Raw genomic sequence first — 23546 nt, forward strand, 5'->3', positions numbered from 1 at the left:
GCTTATTTTTATAGGAAATGTTAACGTGTGTGTCTTGGGGCATAAGAAGTTAACTATATAGTCGAGTATAGTTTGGTTGGCAGGGACAATGCATGACAATGCATAAAATATGCAAGGTTCAGGGTTCAAACCCTGACCACCACTTCAAACCCTGACCACCACAAAAAAAGTTAAATATAGAATTTTTTTTTGAAAATTGTACATTCAATGTCTTAAAAATTTTAAAAGTTAATATTCAATATAAAATTTATTTTTAATTTCTATTTTAAGCTCTTTAACTTGTGCCTTAAGGGCACAAGTTAACATGACCCTATTTTTATTTATTGACATCCTTTATTTTAAAACCATTCACTTTTAAAAAAGTATTTTATTTCAAATTCATTTGGATTGACCTATTAATGTTAGCTTAATTTATTAGAGTGCGTTCATCGCGAAGTCTCAACTTCAATTTTCACAATTTGATCTTTATTCTAGCTTTAAATAGGCCCCTAACAGATGAACAATGAGATTAAACCAATCAAATTAGTCGGTTCTTATATCAGATATCAAATTTTAGAAGAAAAAAATCTATGTTATTTTATTTTATTTTTTAAAAAAATTATTTTATTCACTTGTATTGTCTTACTGTATAATAGTAGTACTTACCAATTCCAATTGTATTTGATTTGATATAAATAATTGCCCATTCCATTCATAAAATTATTTTATTCACTTGTCTTACTATATAATAGTAGTACTTACTCTTTCAAAAAAAAATAAAAAATAGCAGTACTTACCATTGTATTTGATTTGATACAAATAATTGCCCATTCCATTCATATTTGTTGTCACTTAAATTTAAGTTTCAAATTTTACAATTGGTAGGTTTTGTAATTAATCTTTTTACATTAAATAATAAAAAAGAATAATTTTTTAGAAGAGAAGAACAGTTTAACTTACTTAATTTTTTTTTTTATCTTTTTAACTTTAGAATATTCAAGGATGATTCACAAAATGCTATAATGGGAAAAGATGGGATAAAAAATTAGGTAAACTCAATGTTGTCTCGTTATACAAAAAAAAAAAAAAAATCGTAATTCGACTTTTACTAGTAAATGAATATTAAATCCAACCATCGTAAAACTACAAATGCATAAAAACAGAATATTTAATGGTGATATTTTTCATTTGTCAACGCACAAATCACAGTATTTCATCAGCATTTGCTATTTATTTCTTTCTTAAAAAAAACTATATATTTCTATTTTTTTGACGAAAAAATAAAAAAATGGATCAACTTACCGTCGAGGATCAAATTCATTGACTCGCTGACAGAAAATGATATTAAACTATTTGTAGAACTGATGGATAACCTCCGATAGAAACAAACGAAGAAGATCAAATAGAAAAGTTGACTTTCCTGCTTCATGGTCATGGATTTGCATACATGTGTCCCAAGTCCCTCTCAATCCCTTTCAAACTAAATTAACTAAACAAAATACAAACTGCAAAGCAACTCTATGTTATTGGTAGCTAGCTACTGCATATGCTCTCAAATTCACAGACTACATCCATCCATGGCTTCCAACATCGAAGTATTAGTCTTCTTCCTCTTAACCATTTCAATCATCTTCCTCAATTTTGCAACATATTCTCATGCACAAGACCCAAATTTTCTCTACCAAGTTTGCTCAAAAAACAATTTCACATCCAACAGCACCTACCAAACAAACCTCAAAACTCTCTTCTCTTCCTTAACTTCCAAAGCAAAAACCGATCAAAACACCCAATTCTTCAACAACACCGTCGCCGGGAAAAATAATTCAGAAACAGTTTATGGACTATATATGTGCAGAGGTGACATCCCTTCCAACCTATGCACATCATGCGTCGGAAACGCAACTCAAAGATTGTCCACAAATAAAGAGTGCACTGTTTCAGTTGCAGCAGTTATGTGGTACGATGAATGCATGGTTCGGTATTCCAACATATCATTCTTTTCAACAGTTGCAACAGGACCAGGCTATGTTCTCCCAAGTCCAACTAACATGACAAACCAAGAAAGCTTCAACCGTTTATTGTATGATACGTTGAACAAAACTTCAGATGAAGCTTCATCTTCTTCGAAGAAATTCGCTACAAGGGAAGCGAAAATAAATATATTTCAGAACCTTTATTGTTTAGCCCAGTGTACACAAGATATTGAAGAAAGAGAGTGTAGAAGTTGTCTTTATGGTTTGATAAATTCAGATCTTCCAAGGTGTTGTGCAGGAACGCAAGGTGGAAGAGTTTTGTATCCTAATTGTGTTATAAGGTTTGAAATTTACCCTTTCTATCGTTCTCTTACTTTGGCACCAACTCCAGCGCCTGCAGGACCTAATTCAACAGGTAAGTAAGTCTAAATATACGCTTCTTCAAAGCTTTTGTTTATGAAAAAAAAAGATTAGTTGATAACGCTAAGAATCAAAATCTCGTTAATAAATCATTTCATTCCACTGTTTTGTTTGGTTTAAAATATTCAAATAGATCAGACTAGATGACATAAACTTAATTATGTTGACTTTTTGGTAAAATGATCATCTTGTTAGAAATCATATGCGACATTGTGTGCGTTTATATTTATAGTTCTTGCTTTTTACCTTCTATAACTTTTGCGCATTTCATAAACACAAATAAAAATCAAAAGAGAACGTACATATTTGCTGTCAAAATATTGATGTCAAAATATCATTTTTTGTAGAAGTTATTTAATTAATTAATTTATTTGGTCAAGTTCTCTGTTGAAATTATTACTCGTGTTTGAAGGATGACTTGTTTTTTCAGGGTAAAATGACAGAAGTTTTGTTTTTGTATGTGTAGAAAATAAAAAAGGAAAATCACGAATAGCTATCATTGTTGCTATACCCATTGTGGCTGCTTCTGCAATAGTCTTTGCTGTTTGCTTGTATTATCGAAGGAGAAAAGCGAGAACAAGCAGGTCCAATATTCTCCTCCAAGAAAACTGTAAGGCCCAACTCTAAAGGAAAGAAAGAAAAAAACTCTTATTTAGGGTGCGTTTGTTTCAGCTTTAAAAAAAATAGATTTTGAGGTAAAAGAATCTAGAGATTTTTTTTTGTAGAGATTTTTTAAAAAATCTATTCTATTTGTGTTTGTTTACTATCCTAAAAATCATTTTTTGAAGATTTGAAACTCTTACACTTGAGCTCCTTATATTTAGAAAAAAATAGATTTTAGAAAAGCTACTTGAAATAGATTTTCATTTTGAGCCTAAAAATGATTTTTTTAACAAAATGGATTTTTTCAAAATCTAAAACAAACACTACAAAAACAAAAAAAATGATTTTTTAGTTAAAAAAATAGATTTTTTTTCAAAAAAATCCAAAACAAACGGACCCTTAGTCCCTCAGAAATATTGAGAAATGTAAAAAGTATACTTTGACCCTTAAAAAAAGGTATAGTTTGACTCTTAAATATTTTTGAAATAGCTCAAACTGATCTCAATAACTAAAATATCCATAAAATGGCAAATTTTTAACGACAATTAAGATTTCAGAATCAAATTGAATTCTTTTTTATTTCATAGGGACGAACTAGGTTTCTATTTTTTTTTTCTCTCAAACTTGTGTTCATGATGTTTCCAAACTAATTATTAATTCCACAACTCATTCATATTTTTGGTCAAGTTGGACGTGAAAGTACCACTTTAGAGGGGTTGCAATTCGATTTAGCTACAATTGCTACAGCAACAAACAATTTCTCACATGAGAACAAGATTGGAAAAGGTGGATTTGGAGAAGTTTACAAGGTAAAAAGCAATAATATATTTTCTGTCTTTTACAACTATGTTATATTTGTTTTGTTTTCATATAACCATGTTTATTACAATCATGTTTTCTAAGGGTTTGTTGAAGCTTTGCACTTCTTGTGCTAACTTACTTATGTGATAGCATTTGTTTGCATATATATAAAAAAATAATGTTTCCTATTTAACAACAGGGCCGTTCCTTGGCAAGAGCAACGAGCTCTATGGAACATGGACTCCAATTTATGGAGGCCTCAAATATTTGTAGGGATAAGGGTATAACTGCTGGGGTATAGGATAAAAAAAATAACTCTTACTTACGACAAAATTTGTCCCTAAATGTCTTTTTTTTCGTTGGTAAATGTCTATTTGTCTGTAGATAAAAGTCATGTTTGAACCAATGCTAATATATTTAACTACAAATTAATTATTTATCACTATAAGTAGTGTTGGATTTTTTATTTTTTATTTTTTTAACGAAAATTGTCAAAATTACAATCGGGTCTCTAAATTGTCGGGAACGACCCATTTTAACAATAATAGTTTATATATTTCTAGGGCACTCTTCGTGATGGACGAGATATAGCTGTCAAGAGGCTTTCAACAAGTTCCACACAAGGTTCGATTGAGTTCAAGAATGAGATTTTATTGATAGCCAAGCTACAACATAGAAATCTTGTGGCATTGATAGGTTTTTGCCTAGAAGAGCAAGAGAAGATTCTCATTTACGAATATGTCCCAAATGGAAGTCTTGATTATTTTCTATTCGGTATATGGACTTAACTTTGACCTTCTCTTTTTATTCAAATTAAAAAAAAAAAAAAACTTTGACCTTCTCTTTCAATGTTTCCTCCGTTCTTTTTATAAGCATTTTTTTCTTCCATATATTAAGAAATATGGCCGTTAATTTAATGTGTTGGTATGGACAATGCATAATATATGCAAGGTTAGGGGGTTCAAACCCCAGACACTGCCAAAAATATTTTATATAGATTTTTCTAAAATACATTTTATTTAATTTATATTAATGTGTCTAAAATTAAAATTTTATTTTTAAAGATAAATTAATGGTATTAATAAGAAGTATATTTGAATGTCCATCGATCCTAGCTTAACTGCAAAATTCGGAAATTGTTAGGTCAGACGCCTTGACTGGTTCACTTTTGGGTAAGACTTTTAATGGTTGATTCCGTCTATATGCAAAAAAAAAAAAACAAAAAAAAAAAGGGAGGGGGAGGGTGGTGGTATAGAAAAGGGAGTGATCTATGCATGAAACCAAAAAAAAGGAAAAAGTGATGGGGGGACACAACTTTTTTTTGGACTGCGATTGACTGCAGTCGGCGTAATCATGCAGTCACCGCAGTCAGGTAAAATCAAACCATTCAATTAATCCAAGCATCTTCATTCAGCATGGTCCTCTCTAGTGACACACACATAATCAAAATCGTATTGTGTTCCCAATCCACCGCAACTTCGTTGACCTTCTTCACCCTTCTCTTCTCCGAACATTATTCTGATCTCTGTAACAACTACAACCTCCATGGAAGCTCAACGAGCAGATAAAGCCGCTGCAACCTAAATGGATTCTCACCTATTCTTTTTAATCAAAGTTTAGGTTTTATTAGATAAGGTAATGGAAATCGACAATGAAACCTGTAAATTCCAATGTTGGCAACTTAGCATCAACAAACCAGAGTCTGTCAATTCAAAATCATCAAGCACTGCTTGGTTAAAAGGTAAAAAAAAATCAATTAAGTTTTTATTTCTCTCATCCATCACTTTTCATGGAACCAATCATCACCAACAACCCAATTAGTTTCAATGGCAAAAACAATCAAATTTGTTTCAGCAAGTTACAGTGGGGTGAAAAAATGGAAGACACATATGGCCATGGTAGCGGAGCGCAACTACCATGTGAACACCAAAGTGGGAACGGAGAGCAAAAGGAGTTTCTACCACATGTTCCTAGAAGATGACTTGGCTGTATTAAATGCGTAAGATCAATCCAGCGGTTGAATTTTAAATGACTGCAGTGACTGCGTGATTAAGTGACTGCAGTCAATCACGGTCCCTTTTTTTTTCTCCAGATAAGGCTTATAAATATAGAAAAGGGAGTGTAAAGTGATATATGCATGAAACCAAAAAAAAGGAAAAAGTGATACATGCACCCATTTTACTACGTTATATCTTATTTACGATACGTACAAAAAACAGTTTTCATTTCTTTTATTCATTTATTTTTTCAGGGGCTAAAGAACAAAAGTTAAGCTGGTCCGAGCGCTACAAAATTATAGGAGGAACTGCTTTAGGAGTTCTTTATTTACACGATTATTCTCGACTAAAAGTTATACATCGTGATCTTAAACCTAGTAATATTCTATTAGATGAACATATGAACCCTAAAATCTCAGATTTTGGCATGGCTAGAATTGTTGACATTGACCAAGATCGCGGTAAAACCACCAGAATTGTGGGAACATAGTAAGTTCTAAATTCTTGTATATGTTGTTCTCTCTTTTTAAGTGGTGTATTTTAACTAATTGTAGTTTGTTTTACAGTGGTTATATGTCTCCAGAATATGCAATGCTTGGAAAGTTTTCCGAAAAATCAGATGTTTTTAGTTTTGGAGTAATGGTCATAGAGATAATCACTGGGAAAAGGAATGCTAAGTCTTACGAATCAAATCCGGATGCAAAAGGCCTCTTGAGCTATGTAAGTGTGATATCTATAACATTTTTAAACTTAGTTCTCATGTGTTTGTATTGCATGTGAAGAAAAATTGTTTTGATTAAATATGAAAATATAGCTGTTTGAACGTTTTATATGAAATGTTACAGGTTTGGAGACAATGGAATGACCAAACATTGTTCACTGCAATTGACCCAGATATAAAAGAAAAATATTCTGAAATTGAAGTTATAAAATGCATTCAAATTGGTTTATTATGTGTCCAAGAAAATCCAAATGCTAGACCTACAATGGCAACAGTCGTTTCATATCTTACTAATCACTCACTTGAACTGCCATTTCCACAAGAACCAGCATTTGTGTTGCATAGTACAATTGATCAAAAAATTGTTGGGCAGCAGGAGTCAAGCTCAGGTCTATCTGCTAGTAGTTCTAAACCATTTTCTGTTAATGACATGTCAATAAGTACATTTTATCCTCGTTAAAAAGTTCATTTACTTTTTGATATAAAATTCTACCCATGTGTTTTCAATGCATAATAAACGTTCATATTGAGATGGATTCTGAGTTTTTCATTTCATTATAATTTATATTGCTCACCAAATTTTTTTTATCGAATACATATTATAGAAAGAGATGTGTTATTTAAACAACTATAATGTGACAATTTTTGATACAACCAAAAATTTACAAAGAAAAGTTGGTATTGACACATTTGAAATTTTTTTTTAGGTCAAGTAACCCAATGATTAGAATTTACTTTTTTCAAGGTGAATAAGTGGGGTGTCCGAACCCCGGACACTGCATATAATAATGCATGTCCCTACCATCCGAGCTATGTTCACGGGGACCACATATTTGAAATATTATATCATATAGATTATGTTCACAAACTCTTACATAAATACATACATATAAGCAAATGCACCGATTAAATTTAAATGTCAGTACGAGTCTCGAAAGGTAATAAAACCACAAAGATGTTTAATATGCTGGGACTCGCATTCAAATCCACTATTCCCAAATTTTTCATAGAAGATTGAGGTGGCATTTAGGGTGGGTGAGGGGAAGAGTTTCCCACTATGGGAAAGATATTTTTTAACCATTAGATCAAAGAAAGACCATAGTATTATCATAGTCTCTCAACATTATATTATTTTTACATCATCTTCCATCATCCTTCTCTCTTCCCTCTATGTCTCTGCTCACTCATCCACCACCACCACTAAACAACAACAACAACAAATAAAGAGCATAATTTTATGATGGAATCTCAACAACACTAGATTTTGTTTCAAAACTAAAAATAAGACTTTTTTTGTTGTTGAAAAAGGAAAAAAAAAATTAGGGAAACAGTGGGTTATTACTGATTAACATCAACTAAATTTCTTTAAAAAAAAAATCAACTAAATTGTTCAACATCATCAACATTTCCAGAAACAACAACATTCATCATCATATGTAGCATAATCCTCAATACCTTTTCATACCCATAACTCCAAATTTCTCACACATTCAATTTCTTCAATTCCTGTTATGGCTTATTCTCATTTTTCAAACATTTATATTGAAATCACGGATCCATTGCCTTTCCGAAGAAAAAAAATAAGAAACAAAATCCAGCAAAAAAGACAATATACATGTTTATGGATTCTGGGTTTGCAAAAAATTTCAATTTATAGAGAGAAATTAAGAGTAAATTGGCAAAACTTGTGTAGATCTTTACCTCAAAAGAAAAAAAAAACTTTGTAGATCTTATACTTTTTCTTACTTTCTCTGCGTTTTGCTTCTGAATTTTAATATTTAAGGGTTTATTTTTATATATATGAAGAAGTAGAAGCAAGAATGGAAGCAAAATATTTAAGGGTATACTTTCTTAGTTTTCTAGCTTGCCGGCTGAATTTGGATCTACAGTATACAATTGAGAAGTGGTTTTGATGATGGTGGCGGTGATGATGACACTGGTGGTTGTGGGTGAGTGGGTCATGGAAGAGAGAGAGGATGGAAGAGGAAGATAGTGTAAAAATTAATATAGTGTTGATGGAGTATGATAAGAGTATGCTCTTCATTCAATCTAATGGTTAAATTTTACTTTCCCATAGTGGGAAACTCTTTCCCTCACCCACCCTAAATGCCACCGAAGATTGAAGATGGAAAAGATGATAGTAGATGCATTGGAAAATGCTGACAAGTCTAGTACTAAAAAATACAATCGGTGAAAGTACACATGGCTATCATTCATCCAACTCAAGTGGGTACACACCTAAAACTGTGCTGGAGTCCTCGCCTTTCTTAATCAGGGCACATGATATTCACTGGAATACTCGAATAATTTTTTCATCTTTTACTCATTATTCACATGGCCCCATAATTCAATCATTTTATATAAACGACGTTGATAAAAAAAATATGACATGTTATTGTATAATTGGTACCCATCCTATGTACCAAAATAAATAATTGGTACCCATCCACCAAACTTTTAGCAGTACAATACTCAGATATTTTTTTTATAAGCAGCTAGAATCGACAATATGATTGGATAAGACTTTTGCACCCGTGAAATCCAGTCATAGAATAGAATATTAAAAGACGAAGAATGCCAGCAACACTCACTTTCAAATATCCTTTTTAACAATCATTCTTTTATTTGATGGAGTCAATGTATGTCCCACCACTTTGTGTGAGTTCTATTTCCAATGTGGATACTTACAATGATTTAAATTAGGGTCTTGTTAACCAGTGCCTCCGGGGCACTAGTTAAGGAACTAAAAGTAGAAAGAAAAGTCAAGTTTTGCATTGAAAAGAACATTTCCCTTTAAATTAATAAAAGAATGAGTATTAGAGAGAGTGTTCAAAAGAGATTTTTACTAGCACTACTCTTAGAAGATTGAAGATGGAAAAGATGATAGTAGATGCATATTGGAAAATGCTAACAAGTGCATGTATGACATTATTTAAGAACCATAAGTTGTACGTAATTATGAAAACATGCGTATTAAATATATTGGAAATTGAAACATTTGTTTTTTTTTTAAAAGAATATTTGCTTGAGTTAGAATGCTTAAAGAGTGTCTGGTTGCATTCATTAGCAAGAATCGTTAAGAGCTAACAAGTGCAACAAGAACATTGTTTAAGAAACCCTTAAAAAGAAATTTTATGTTGAAAATACAAGTTAAACATTGTAAAAGTTATAACTACACAACTTTTAAGATAAAATTACTACAAACAATACCTAAGACACTTGTTAACGTTTTTCATTGATTAATAACTCGCTTTTCCTATATTTTCATTGATTAATCTTTTAAAATAAGGATTAAAATGAATATTGTTGAGACCAATTTCATTATAAATAGTTTTTATAAGGCCTAAAACAAAGATAACATTGATCAAAACAAAAGATTTTGTATCAAGGACTAAAACCAAAACATTTAATATATGCATGAAAATTTTTATTTAAGCCTATTGAAAAATGCATTCCGTGAAATACACATGACTATCATTCATTCAACTCAAGTGGGTACACACCCTCTGCTGGAGTCCGAGCAACACTTAGGTGGACACAAATGTTAGACCCTCTATTTGGTCACATATACATTAAAAAAATAGAAAAAATAATAATTAAATAATAAATAATTTTCAAATATTTATAACATGTCCACTTTTTTGTGTATGTAACCAAATACATAATCTAAATTCTTGTGTCCACTCAAGAATTATTCGCCAAAGTCCTCACCTTTCTTAGTAATTTTTCATCTTTTTTACTCATTATTCACATGGCCCCACGATTCAATGATTTTATCTAAACGACAAATATTTATAAGAAAAAAAGGCTTTATGACAAATAAAAAAAATCTTAGTCTATAACTCTAAAATATCAATGAATACTAGCTAGCAAATACACAACCCAAGTTTGCTATGATTATTACGGCAAGAGTCCTCCAGCTAGAATCGACAATATTTTATTAGATAAGACTTTTGTACCTGAAGTGCAGCCATAGAATATTACTTGCTCCGTCTCGGATTATCTGACTCATTTACTAAAAAAAAGTGTCTCAAAATAATTGAGTCATTTCAATTTTCAATACAACTTTCATCATTTTCAATACAATATAACTCTAATTAATACTACTTTCATCATTCCCAATTCAATATATTCCATTTTCCCCTTTATTTATACATTTTTCTTAATCTGTATGAAAAACCAAACTGGCTCAGATATTCCGGGCCGGAGGGAGCAGAAGATTGAAGATGGAAAAGTTGGAAGTAGATGCCCATCCACTGAGTTTGTAAACTATAGTCAGATTTTATTATTATGAAATTAGTTAGCTTCTACCCACTTTTTTAAAGTACTCCTTCCAGTCATATTTATAAACAAAAATGCATTTTTTAGGTTCATTTAATACATAATGTATTTGGTCTATATATTGACCAAATACATTAAGCATTGAATGAATCTAAAAAGTGGTTTTTTGCTTATAAATGTGACCGGAGGGAGTATAGCTTTTTTTGTCCTTTATTGACTCATAACTAATTTCAACTACACTATACCTTGAGATCTCTGAATCTAATTACAAGATCCTACTTAATTAATTTACCATATTATTTACATGCAAATTCAACCACATGTTTATCTTGTTCATAGATATTTTTGCAGCATAACAGAATCATGATTACCAAAGTAGTAAAAAAGAATCTTATAGTACACTTTTTTCTTAGAATTCTTATACTTTCCATAACAGAAACTTCTGCATCCGTGTTCAACAATGTTACCTGCACAACCAACCAAACATTCACACCAAACAGTACTTTCCACAAAAACCTTAACACCGTTCTCTCTTCACTTTCTTCCAACGCAACCAATGATGTTAGATTTTTCAACACAACATCAGGAAATGATTCAAACAAAGTCTATGGTCTCTATATGTGTCGTGGAGATGTTCCATTTGCTCTATGCAGAGAGTGTATTGGTTTTGCAACACAAAAAATTCCATCATCTTGTCCTTCTTCTAAAGAAGCTGTGATCTGGTACAACGAGTGTTTATTAAGGTATTCCTACAGATTCATCTTCATGAAAATGGAAACATGGCCTAGATACAAGATCGAGATTCCAATGGGGGACCCTGTTTTGTTACAGAGTAAAGGATTTTACTCTGCTTTAAGATCTGTTTTGAATGTTCTTCCAAAACAAGCTGCACTTTCTCTTGATGGTTTTAACAAGTATGCTGTGAAGCAAGAAAATGCTTCTGCCAGTGTAACGCTATATGGTCTTGCTCAGTGCACGCCGGACTTGTCAGCCGGAGATTGTAGGCGGTGTATCGAGGATGCGGTGGTAGAATTTCCTAAGGATTGTTGTGGTGGTAGCATAGGGGAAACTGTTTTCTTTCCAAGTTGTTTTGTTAGGTTTGAAATTTATCCGTTTTATCAGCATTCAGAGACCTCAGCAGCAGCAACAACAACTAAGGGTTAGTTTCTTTTTCTAATGTTATATGATGTTTCTATTAATCCATAATTAGCATCTTTGACCCGAGTAAGCGCGCCAAAATATCTTTATGGCTTAGACTCTTTGATCCTGCCATAAGATTAATCCTCGGATCGGACATCCAAACTTTTTCATGTGGAATTGAGATACCTCCAAAATCGGCTATTGTAGTAATCTAATTTAGGTTTCTTTTACTAGGCATGTTACCAATTCTTCCAACACCATATTAGTTGGGTCAACTAAGGTTATAAGTTGCAATAATGGTCACGATTATATTACAATTTTTTTTTTTTGAAGGGACGATTACAATTCTTGTTATTAAGAAGAATTGCAATTATAAAGGGATTAATGCAGGTTGTAGAGTCTTAAAAAAATTTGATGTCACGACCTTATCACGGTCATGAACCCTTTTTTATATGAAGAATCGCGGTCAAATGCAATTGATGTTGCATTGGAGTCACGTAGAATTTGAAAACCTTGTGATCACATCCATAAATATTCATTAAGAAGATTTAATTGTGTGTGGAATTAATGTCAATATGACAATGTTTGACAGGGGGGAGAAATATTCCAACGACTGTGATTGCCATCATTGTTGTTTTGGTTGTCATTTTGGCTGTGGTTCTGTCCACTGGCTGCTGTTTATTATGGATAAAAGCGAAGAAGAGACGCAAGACCAGTCACAGAGAAAACCGTAATGTCAATAAACCTATAATATTCAAGTTTAATCAATGCCTGTGTTTGATCATCTGGTTTTAATTTTAAAATGCTCTTTTGTGAACTGTGATGTAGTTGTGCTTGAATTTAAAAACTCGGAGTCATTGGAATTTGATTTTGCTACAATTGAAATAGCAACAAACATGTTTTCTGAAGATAGCAAAATCGGCAGAGGGGGATATGGACAAGTCTACAAGGTAATAATATACGAATGTGATAAGTACATTATTAATGCATGTTTTCATTTCTTCTAATGTTTTCTAGTTTTAGGGAACTCTTCCTAGTGGACAAGAAATAGCTGTAAAGAGACTGTCCAAAACTTCTGGCCAAGGAGCAGAAGAATTCAAAAATGAGGTGATGTTAATAGCCAAACTTCAACACAGAAATTTAGTGAGGTTAATAGGATTTTGCCTTGAAGACCAAGAAAAGATACTCGTCTATGAATATGTGCCTAACAAAAGTCTTGATCACTTTCTATTTGGTATGATATCATTGACGCTTCAGTATTTATTTCAATTCTAGTTGAAGTTTCACATTTTAAAGTTCAATCTTATGTATTTGGTTTTAACCATAATTTGTAGATTCTCGGAAGCAAAAACAATTAACTTGGCCTGAACGGTATAGTATCATAAAAGGGATTGCTCGAGGAATTCTTTACCTCCATGAAGATTCTCGTCTCAAGATTATACACCGTGATATTAAACCAAGCAATGTTCTTCTAGATAACAATATGAATCCAAAAATCTCCGATTTTGGCATGGCAAGGATGGTAGCTATAGAACAAGTTCAAGGACATACAAATAGAGTTGTGGGCACATAGTGAGTTTCAAATCATTATCTTTACCATTCTAATATTTGTATCAAATATGAAGTGTTATTCATCTTAATCATTTATTTATTATTTTGGAATATATATATTTAGAAGAAAAAACTTGTCATTCCTTTTAACTTTTTCGAGTATTCTACTGGCATTCTTAAATTTGAGTTTTGATGCTCTGCAACTACAGTAGGGCCATTAAATCTGAGCCCAAAATCAATTGTGTCCATCATGGCTATGTTAATAGAATTTATGATTTCGATACTGATTTTTTTTCCTTTTTTTTTTCTTCAGTGGTTACATGTCTCCAGAATATGCAATGCATGGACAATTTTCAGAGAAGTCTGATGTTTTTAGTTTTGGAGTGATGGTCCTCGAGATTATTAGTGGAAAAAAGAATTCATGTTCATTTGAGTCACGTCGTATCGATGATCTCTTAAGTCATGTGAGTATCCAAACCCTATTTGTTTTTGCTTGTATTTTATTGTTAGTTCCTTATATAGACCCCAAAAATGCAAATTAATAAGGAAAATAATCAGGAAATGAAATGTATTTAATTTATGGTTTCAGGCTTGGAATCAATGGAAAGATGAATCACCATTTCAGATGCTGGATCCAATTATGCAAGAATCTTATTCACCAAATGAAGTAGAAAAGTGTGTGCAAATTGGTTTACTTTGTGTCCAGGAAAATCCAGATGATAGACCAACAATGGGAACTGTTGTTTCATATCTTAACAATGTCTCAGTTGATATGCCATTTCCCATGGAACCAGCATTTTTCATGCACGGCAGAACGAGAAGAAATTCAGGCTATTCAGCTGGACATGAATCATATTCAGGTCACTCCACCAACTATTCCTTCTCCTCCTCCGGTGTATGTCCTCGTTAGTAGTCTTTCATACCATATTAGTACTTCGGTTTACAACACTCACGCATTTTGTGCACCAACCATGCTTGTATTATACCCCGGTGGCCGGTGGTGTCTCATTCACATATGTGTCTATAATCTATATCCGTATATACAAGTCAAAAAATGTTTGTATTTTTATATGTAAATCTTGTTTTGTTATTAATAAAATATGAACATTATTTAATTGCAATTTTGATTTCTCAAATTTAGATTATATGGGACTTTGATTCTAAGTTTTCTTTTTCAAGTCAACTAGATATTCTTATTTTCATAATGAAACTAACTTGGCCTTGCTATCAATTTCTTTCTTCACATTGCATTCAAATTTTCTTTTCCATTCAAATATTTAAAGGCTTGCGATGGTTTCATGATACCATATAGTCTTAGAAAGTTTAGATGTTAGAAATTGATTAGTACATTTTGATATTAAAATTTACTGTAGGAAGAGTGAAGATTATGGTTTTTTAATTTTGAGTAAAGTTCATATCATAGTTGTTAAATTTTGAGCAAAAATGGTTTCAATCGATTTAAATGTGAAGAATGAGTTAAAAAAGCAAACAGTGAAAAACTTGAAATTGAGTTAAAAAAGCAAACAGTGACAAACTTGACATATAAGATAAGTCATAGATCCCTCTCAAAAAAAGATAAGTAATAAGTAAAAAAATTGAGGATTTAACTCACTGAATTATTAAGGTATACTGCCTCCAAACTCTATAAAAAAAAGTTATATTTGATGGCTTAAATATAAGGAAATTTCAACTAATTTTACTATATTATTATTATTATTATTATTATAAAATATCATCTAACTAATATTTTCATAGAATAAGTTTTCATAGTAAATTAAATGAAGAGATGGTATGATTTATATATATATATATATCACCAAATACAATTATATTTTTTGTTAAATCAATAAAGTTAAATTGTGTTGACTATATTTCTGAAATAGTGATCAATTAGTTATATTTTTTTTATTTATGAATTCAGGTAAGGTATTAAACTAAATCATCATACATATTTGAGTAAATTACACTCCCCTCCTCTAAGAGAAACTTGAATTACACTTCTCTTTCTTCTTATGTTAAAATATACACTCCTCTCCCTTGAAAAATAAAATTTATACTTCTCTCCCTTATAAGATGCTTGAATTACAACTCCCTGTCCTCGTGAGCTTAACTTAGTTGGTAAGGACAATGCATAATATATGCAAGGTCCGGGGTTCGAATCCCGGCCACCACCAAAAAAAAAAAATTACAACTCCCTTAAAATTAAATATGCACTACACTTTAATCTATTTTCTCCCTTAATAATTAAATATGCACTACACTTTAATCTATTTTAACATAAATAATAAATATTTTTATGATATACTCTAATTTTGAACTACCATTTAAAAAAATAAATTCATTTCTTTATAATTTAAATGTCAATGATAATTAAATTTAAATATTTTGCTGTTGATTTTATAATTTAGAGTATAAAATTAACTTTTAAAAAACCATGTTTTATTGTCTTTAGTAATTTTCACATATTTTAATTTTATTTTGGGTTGTTTCATATTTTATTATAGGGTTTAAAACTACACGTTAATGCAATTATGAATAAAAAATAGCGAAAAATACGTATTCTAATTTTGATTATATTAAAATAGACCCGCAATACTATTTTTTTTTCTTCTGAAGTGTTAGATTTTTATTTTTTTTGCTAGATTATTAGAAATAAAAAAAATATTGAGGGAGTAAAGTGTAGATTTTAACATAACAGAGGAGGAGAATGTAATTCAAGCTTCTCTTAGGGGAGGGGAGTGTAGGGAGGAGAGTGTAATTTACTCTACATATTAACTTCTAAGTGTGTAGTTAATATTTAATTAAAATTCAATACCTTTTAGATATTTTTATTTGAATTTGTTGCAAGTTATTAGTATTTTATTTATCTCAGTTAAACTCGTGGAATAATTTTTAATTAATCAGAAAAATTTGATGATAAATTGTTTTTTTTTATATATAGTTACAGAATTTACACTAAAAAAGTACTGGAAAGAAATGATGGGGTGGAGACAAACTGTCCAATCTATCTGAGGAAATGTGCACTAGATTCATCCAAGTTCCAACACCAAGTAAGTCCAAAAGACCGAAAGCTCGCAGATTTTGAAAACAATCCACTTCGATTTGGAAAATGTATTTATCTTGTCTTCTTCTTTTTTTCTTCGAACATATGAAGTACTGTAACCTTTTATGTGTGACTAAAGGAACCCATTTTATTGTCAAACACAACTATGAATTAACATTGACCCACTTCGTAGAAAAAATAATTTGGCCACAAATGGATTATTTTATGTATTTTATTTTATAAAAAAAAGTAATATTAGAAAGAGTAGTGATATTATAAAATCATTATATGACAATTTTTGTGACAACATTCTTTTTCTCTTTCCTTTATACCCAACTTAAATATTGTCCAAGACCCTTCAAAAATGAATATTCTATAAGATATCAATGTATATTTCATTCAACCATTTGAAGCCGTTAAGTTTAATATTCACCAATAAATTTTCTAACTCCTCTAAAAAGATTAATCTAAGCAGCTACACATACTATAATTAGTTTACACCAAAAGAAACTTAATGGTGTATCACGATCAAACAGAGTAGTCCAACTGTGTTGCACAGCCGCACAGTTCACACCACGGTCTTATCTTGCTTCAGTTTACGTAATGTGTCTCAGTGGTGTTGTTTGAGAAGTCAAGGAGGAAGAGTTATGTGTACCAGTTACAACTTTAAGTATGAGTTGAAGTACTCTTTCTAGAGAATGGAATCCCCTGCAGCTGAAGGAGTAAAGTTTGTGGTTCTTTTAGGTATTAATTTTACCTTCTCACATGTTTTTCTGTCTTTGTGCTTTGTAGTTATCTCATCTTGCAACTATTTGCTCAATTTTTCTTTTGGTGGCGGCTAGGGTTTGAACCTCAACCTTGCATATGTTATGCATTGTCCTTACCAACCGAGCTAAGTTCACGAGGACAATTATTTGTTCAATTAATATAGCTGTACTGTCACGGGCATTTGTTACTTAGCTAAATTAAGATAATTTGATAGATAAAATTTGTATCAATATATATTTTTAGGGTTGGACATGGTTCGGTTATCCATATTAACCGAACCGAACCGAACCGCTTTGGTGAAATGGTTCGGAATAACCGAACCGAACCGTTTAAGTTTTGGAAGTAACCGAACCGAACCAAAGTTATGGTTCGGTTAACCATTTTCTTGCTTATTAACCGAACCGAACCAAACCATTAAGCATATCTATTTGAAACCAACTTATTTTAAAAAAACAACTTATTTTAAAATAACTTATTTTATGCAAAACAACTTATTTTAAAATCAACTTATTCAAAACAGCTTATTTATGCAAAACAGCCTATTAGGATATATTTTTTCAAAATAACTTATTCAAAACAGCTTATTTATGCAAAACAGCTTATTAGGATCTCTTTTATCAAAATAACTTATTCAAAACAGCTTATTTACGTAAAACAGCTTATTAGGATCTCCTTTTGCAAAATAACTTATTCAAAACAACTTATTTATGCAAAACGGCTTATTAGGATCTCTTTTTTCAAAACAACTTATTCAAAACAACTTATTTATGCAAAACAACATATTAGGATCTCTTTTTTCAAAATAACTTATTCAAAACAGCTTATTTATGCAAAACAGCTTATTAGGATATATTTTTTCAAAATAACTTATTCAAAACAGCTTATTTACGTAAAACAACTTATTAGGATCTCCTTTTTCAAAATAACTTACTCAAAACAGCTTATTTATGCAAAACGGCATATTATAATCTCTTTTTTCAAAACAACTTATTCAAAACAACTTATTTATGCAAAACAGCTTATTAATATCTCTTTTTTCAAAATAACTTATTCAAAACGGCTTATTTTAAACACTGAGCAGCATCTCCTTGCAAATTTACATGATAAGTTATTTTAAAACCATTCCAGAAAGAATTATTTCAAAGACCTCAATAACTGCATGCTTTTTCTTAAAATAATAACAAAAGCTTTTTTTTTTAATAATAAAAATAATGATATAAAAAAGTCGTACGAACTAGGAACTTACTATGCAGATGAAAGGAAGTGTTGAAACTTTCACATTCTAGGATTTTTGAATTCATTATAACACTGGTTTTAAATAGATTCTGCAAAGGTAAATATGGCTGCACTATGGTATTCCGACCACACTTCTTAAAAACACTTGGTTGTTGTTGTAAACAAAGTATTTATAATTATGATTTCATGCATCAGTAACAAAATCATGTTACTATTTGAAAGCATAAATGAACTAAGGGAGGCATTTATACAAAATGTAGAGCAAATCAAACCTCGAATCTAACACGGCTAGAAAATATGAATAATTTACACAAGCACAGAATAGAACTCTAACATGACTGATGACTAGGAAATAAGGAGAGGAGTAAATTCTATAAGTGGTTTTAATTTGAAACAAGGCAAACAATTCCGTCATGGAAATTGGTAAACTTTACAACTAATCAAGATTAGAGGACAATAGCCAGGCAATAGCCAGGCAAATATCCAACATTCATGTTTAATAGACAGAAACAAAATATAATATTTTGTTTCTAGATGACAAAATGAACTAGTAACTAACTAACTAACTAACTCCTAGCTAATAATTACATGTCTAATAATATTTCTGCGTGCTCTTAACTTAATGGAAAGGAAGACAAGACAACATGGAGTTTAATGGACCAAATGAAGTAAATCTGTCATATTTTGGCGTGAAAATTAATTAATATTTCAAGTGTTTATGTCCAAGTTTACTGAATTATACAATGTGTTGGGACAGCACATCATGGTGTAAAAAAAGCCTACTTTAAATTTATAGAAAATTGGTCTATTGTTATATCAATACAGTATTTCAAAATCATTTAAAACTCTAGTGATAATTGACGTCTCTTCAGAAATGACAACAGTTACTCCTCTTGGTTCTCATCGTGACACAATAAATTGATTGCTACTATTACTTTAACAAAAATGAACAGAATATGCATGCATTACTACATTAAAACTCAAACTATACTTGTTTACTTTTTTTTTTTTTTGGGTCAATTAGACTCCAATTGAATCAACCTTTTAGTTTTGGGAACTAGAATTAGTGTGATGGTTGACTCTTTAAGGATAAGGTAAAAGTGTTTTTTTAAGGTAAAATGTTTTTAAAATTTTGAAATGTTTTTCTTTAAGGAAAGGTTCACGAAAATCCCCTTAAATATCGAGTCAATATTAACTTATGAATTTTGAATCAAAATGTGTTGGGTTACCATGGGAGCCCGGTGGCCTCTAACATTAAGCAAGAGAACTGAAACATACACCACATTTTTTTTCAAAATCTAAGATAAGTTTGTCGATTCTCTCATTTATAAAATATTCAACCTCAATTTTTCTATTCGATGTGAGATTTTTATCTCGCTTATAAAATGAAGCTAAACCAAGTAAGCAACCGTGATAACAGTCTAACAACACCAGCTAAATTAGACTTATTCAACCCATTCTCAGGGGAATCGTGGTCACTTCAGCAATCCTTTATTTTCCATGTCCTCACAGTCTTACATCACTCTCTTGACCTTTCCTTTTTCCATTCTACGACGTCTTACACAATTTCAACATAGAGTAATAAACACGTCCAACAATAAATAAACAGAGACTTTTCCTAGATGATTAATTTCACAGAAAACAGAATGACAAGGACTAAAATGCATCATAACAACAACAAAACAAGGTTGACTTGACTTGACTTGCAACAAATGATGTCCAATTAATAAATAATCAGAAACAAATTTCGATTTCACAAACATTAATAATATATGCAACACTTCATTCATTAACACAATAAACAGAACCATGAATTACACCATGTTTTTGAATTCCTTCGACCTTTTATTTCTGTTCCTCTTCATTACCTTTCTCCTTAGCTCAACTACAAAAGCACAAAATCCCACTTTTCTCTACCAGATTTGTTCAAGCAACAAAACCACATCCAACAGCACCTACAAATCAAACATCAGAACCCTTCTCTCTTCACTATCTTCCAACGCCACCACAAACAATGAATTCTACAACACAGTCCCCAGCAGAAACATCTCAAACTCCGTTTATGGTCTATTCATGTGCAGAGGCGACGTTTCCTCTTCCCTCTGCAAACAATGTGTGGTAAACGCAACGCAGAAACTATCAACAGACACAGAATGTTCCTTATCCAAACGAGCTGTAATCTGGTACGACGAATGCATGGTTCGATATTCCAACACCTCTTTTTTCTCCACCGTGGCTACAAGGCCCGGTGTTTTCTTATTGAACAGCGGTAATATCACGAACCAGGAGACATTCATGCCTTTGTTGTTTGATACAATGAACAAAACAGCAGATAATGCTGCGAATTCTTCTGTTGGTGCTAAGAAATACGCAACAAAGGAAGCTAGCATCTCTGGTTTTCAGACGCTTTATTGTATGGCTCAGTGTACAGAGGATTTATCACAGCAAGATTGCAGAACGTGTCTTAGTGATGCTATTGGAGCTCTTCCACAGTGTTGTGATGGAAAGCAAGGTGGGAGAGTTTTGTTTCCTAGCTGTAATGTTAGATATGAATTATACCCTTTTTATCGAGACCTTGCTCCTTCACCATCACCAGCACCTTCAGCAGCACCAGGGCTTCCTCCTCCTTCAACAACCACTCCTACTTTGGGAGGTAATATAATTTAAGTTAGACATAATTTTGATGAATTTCTAAAGAATTTTATAATAACTACTTGTTAGGGTCACAATTATCGACCTATTTGACTATTTCACATAGATGCAGAAAAGTGTATGCATAAAAGAGAATAACAATGTACTAAATTAACTTTATCAACTAGTATTAAATAGAGGCAACAATTGTAAATAACATTAATTAATGTTGCATTGAAAATCGAAAGTATCATTACAATTTTAATTTTGCAGGAAGTAGCGGGATCTCATCAGGGACAATTGTTGCAATTGTGGTTCCGATTTCTGTGGCCGCGCTGCTATTAATCTTTGGTGTTTGTTTCTTAAGTAAAAGAGTGTGGAAGAAGAAGCACGAGTCTGCAGCACAAGATCCGAAAAGTAAGGACGTCAGTTAATTGAAAAGAAGATTTTAAGTCTTAATTTGTTTCATATTAGCATAATCTTATGTCACAAGTTGATCTTATAGACCTATCATTTTTGCTTCATAGCTGAAACTGATATTTCCACTGTGGAATCCTTGAGATTTGATTTGAGTACACTTGAAGAAGCTACAAACAAATTCTCAGAAGCTAATAAGCTAGGTGAAGGTGGATTTGGTGAGGTTTACAAGGTATATGGAGTTAACATTCTTTTTTGTTTCTTCATAACATGGAAATTATACCTACTGTCATATATACCATTTAATTTATGTGAAAATTCAGGGCTCACTTCCGAGCGGACAAGAAATAGCTGTCAAGAGACTCTCTAAACACTCGGGACAGGGCGGAGAACAATTTAAGAATGAGGTTGAGCTTGTTGCCCAACTTCAACATAGAAATTTAGCTAGGCTTCTAGGATTTTGCTTGGAAAGAGAAGAAAAGATACTTGTTTATGAATTTGTGGCCAACAAAAGCCTTGACTATATTCTTTTTGGTAGGTGCATCTTATCTGAACTCTTTATAGTACACACTTCAAATGAGAAAACTGTACAATTGAATTCTTTTGTAAAATTTCTGTTTCATTAAACTGGTTTACTTTTATTGGGGATCATAGTCTTATGAATGGAATATTTATGCAGATCCTGAAAAACGAAGGCTGTTGGATTGGACAAGGCGTTACAAGATTATTGGAGGGATTGCTCGAGGCATTCAATATCTTCATGAAGATTCTAGGCTTAAAATTATTCATCGTGATCTTAAAGCTAGCAACATATTGTTGGATGGAGACATGAATCCAAAAATTTCGGACTTTGGTATGGCAAAATTATTCGGAGTGGATCAAACTCAAGGAAATACCAGTAGAATAGTAGGCACATAGTAAGTACAAGTTTACGTTATCATCTATGCGACATATATTTGTTGAAGTACTTGTCCTTTTTGTGGCTGATATTGTTTTATGGTGATGATAAATACGTGTTTGTGTTTCAGTGGTTACATGTCTCCGGAGTATGCAATGCATGGAGAGTTCTCGATAAAGTCTGATGTATACAGTTTTGGAGTACTCGTTATGGAGATTATCAGTGGCAAGAAGAGCAACTCCTTCTATGAAACAGGTGTTGCTGATGATTTAGTAACCTATGTGAGTAAAGAAAACTTTAAATCTATGCTTCTTGTGTTTATTTAGTCTTTCCTACTTTATAGTGATCACGTCATAACAAATACTTGATGAAAATTTGAGACAGGCCTGGAAACTTTGGAAGAATGGAACACCATTGGAATTGGTTGACCACACAGTAAGAGAATCTTATACTCCAAATGAAGCAGTCAGATGCATCCATATTGGTTTACTATGTGTCCAAGAAGATCCAGAAGATAGACCTACAATGGCCACAATAGTGCTCATGCTAGATAGTTTCACTGTTACGCTACCGGTACCTAAGCAGCCTGCATTTTTTCTACGCAGTGGAACTGATTCAAACATGCCGACAATACAAATTAGTAAATCTACTACCGATTAAATAGAAAGGATTGAAAACGCGAGGAGATTTTAAAAGGGTAGTCTGTTAGTGTATGTAGTTTTGAGTTCAAAACCGTGTAACATTTGTATTTGCTTATTTTTCAATGTGGAAATAATGTCTTAAGGTCGTTTAGGCCATCTTGTATTTATTAGCTTGGTAAGTTTGCAAAATATCAACTTTTGAAATGTAGAAGACCTCTTATGTATTGGTTGAGGCCCATTTTCATGTCATGATGACCATGGCATCTTTCAGAAATTGTATTTTGATCTATTGGTGTTCAAAATGTGTCATAGTGTCACTCTGCTAGTTGCAGCAGCAACACAACAGGTTGTAAGATACAAGGTTTCTGCAACTCAAAAACAATGATAAATTCAAAATCAATATTCATGGAAGACTTTGTCCACTCAACAATAGGAGTTTTTGTTAA

The 23546-nt window shown here is 31.9% G+C and overlaps 3 protein-coding genes across 5 annotated transcripts; all 3 read left to right on the top strand.

The window, feature by feature from the left end:
* Positions 1–1409: 1409 nt before the first annotated feature.
* LOC146958729 (cysteine-rich receptor-like protein kinase 25) lies at positions 1410–7030 on the top strand. Its single transcript, XM_085740266.1, has 7 exons — positions 1410–2367; positions 2839–2982; positions 3663–3784; positions 4340–4550; positions 6028–6262; positions 6340–6493; positions 6619–7030. The coding sequence occupies exons 1-7, from the start codon at positions 1500–1502 to the stop codon at positions 6952–6954; spliced, it is 2070 nt and encodes a 689-aa protein (XP_085596392.1). The 5' UTR covers positions 1410–1499; the 3' UTR covers positions 6955–7030.
* Positions 7031–10393: 3363 nt separating this feature from the next.
* Positions 10394–17474, top strand: LOC146958730 (cysteine-rich receptor-like protein kinase 19). Of its 3 annotated transcripts, none has more exons than XM_085740267.1 (8): positions 10968–11934; positions 12508–12645; positions 12744–12865; positions 12939–13149; positions 13250–13487; positions 13780–13930; positions 14056–14326; positions 16408–17474. In XM_085740267.1, the coding sequence occupies exons 1-8, from the start codon at positions 11139–11141 to the stop codon at positions 16476–16478; spliced, it is 1998 nt and encodes a 665-aa protein (XP_085596393.1). In that variant the 5' UTR covers positions 10968–11138; the 3' UTR covers positions 16479–17474. The 3 variants fall into 3 exon arrangements, with proteins under 3 accessions (XP_085596395.1, XP_085596393.1, XP_085596394.1); XM_085740268.1 differs by having other exon boundaries at positions 16414–16801; XM_085740269.1 differs by lacking the exon at positions 16408–17474 and having other exon boundaries at positions 10394–11934; positions 14056–14587.
* Positions 17475–20268: 2794 nt separating this feature from the next.
* On the top strand, positions 20269–23511 carry LOC146958731 (cysteine-rich receptor-like protein kinase 15). Its single transcript, XM_085740271.1, has 7 exons — positions 20269–21166; positions 21418–21561; positions 21672–21793; positions 21885–22095; positions 22241–22478; positions 22590–22740; positions 22844–23511. The coding sequence occupies exons 1-7, from the start codon at positions 20323–20325 to the stop codon at positions 23117–23119; spliced, it is 1986 nt and encodes a 661-aa protein (XP_085596397.1). The 5' UTR covers positions 20269–20322; the 3' UTR covers positions 23120–23511.
* The last annotated feature ends 35 nt before the right edge of the window (positions 23512–23546 follow it).

Source organism: Medicago sativa, chromosome 1 (assembly GCF_051527215.1).
Source record: "Medicago sativa cultivar Bolivia chromosome 1, Bolivia_mono, whole genome shotgun sequence".
NCBI classification, from domain to species: Eukaryota; Viridiplantae; Streptophyta; class Magnoliopsida; order Fabales; family Fabaceae; genus Medicago; species Medicago sativa.

What these genes read in the sequence shown, in the direction of transcription:
- LOC146958729 (XM_085740266.1), top strand. Translation starts at nt 1,500, where the DNA reads ATGTTATTGGTAGCTAGCTACTGCATATGCTCTCAAATTCACAGACTA. An exon ending in TGCAGGACCTAATTCAACAG is followed by an intron (nt 2,368 to 2,838) that starts GTAAGTAAGTCT and finishes TTGTATGTGTAG; the next exon opens with AAAATAAAAAAGGAAAATCA. An exon ending in ACCAGAATTGTGGGAACATA is followed by an intron (nt 6,263 to 6,339) that starts GTAAGTTCTAAA and finishes TTTGTTTTACAG; the next exon opens with TGGTTATATGTCTCCAGAAT.
- LOC146958730 (XM_085740267.1), top strand. Translation starts at nt 11,139, where the DNA reads ATGATTACCAAAGTAGTAAAAAAGAATCTTATAGTACACTTTTTTCTT. An exon ending in AATAGAGTTGTGGGCACATA is followed by an intron (nt 13,488 to 13,779) that starts GTGAGTTTCAAA and finishes TTTTTTCTTCAG; the next exon opens with TGGTTACATGTCTCCAGAAT. An exon ending in TGGACATGAATCATATTCAG is followed by an intron (nt 14,327 to 16,407) that starts GTCACTCCACCA and finishes TTTTATATATAG; the next exon opens with TTACAGAATTTACACTAAAA.
- LOC146958731 (XM_085740271.1), top strand. Translation starts at nt 20,323, where the DNA reads ATGAATTACACCATGTTTTTGAATTCCTTCGACCTTTTATTTCTGTTC. An exon ending in TGCAGCACAAGATCCGAAAA is followed by an intron (nt 21,562 to 21,671) that starts GTAAGGACGTCA and finishes TTTGCTTCATAG; the next exon opens with CTGAAACTGATATTTCCACT. An exon ending in CCTTGACTATATTCTTTTTG is followed by an intron (nt 22,096 to 22,240) that starts GTAGGTGCATCT and finishes ATATTTATGCAG; the next exon opens with ATCCTGAAAAACGAAGGCTG.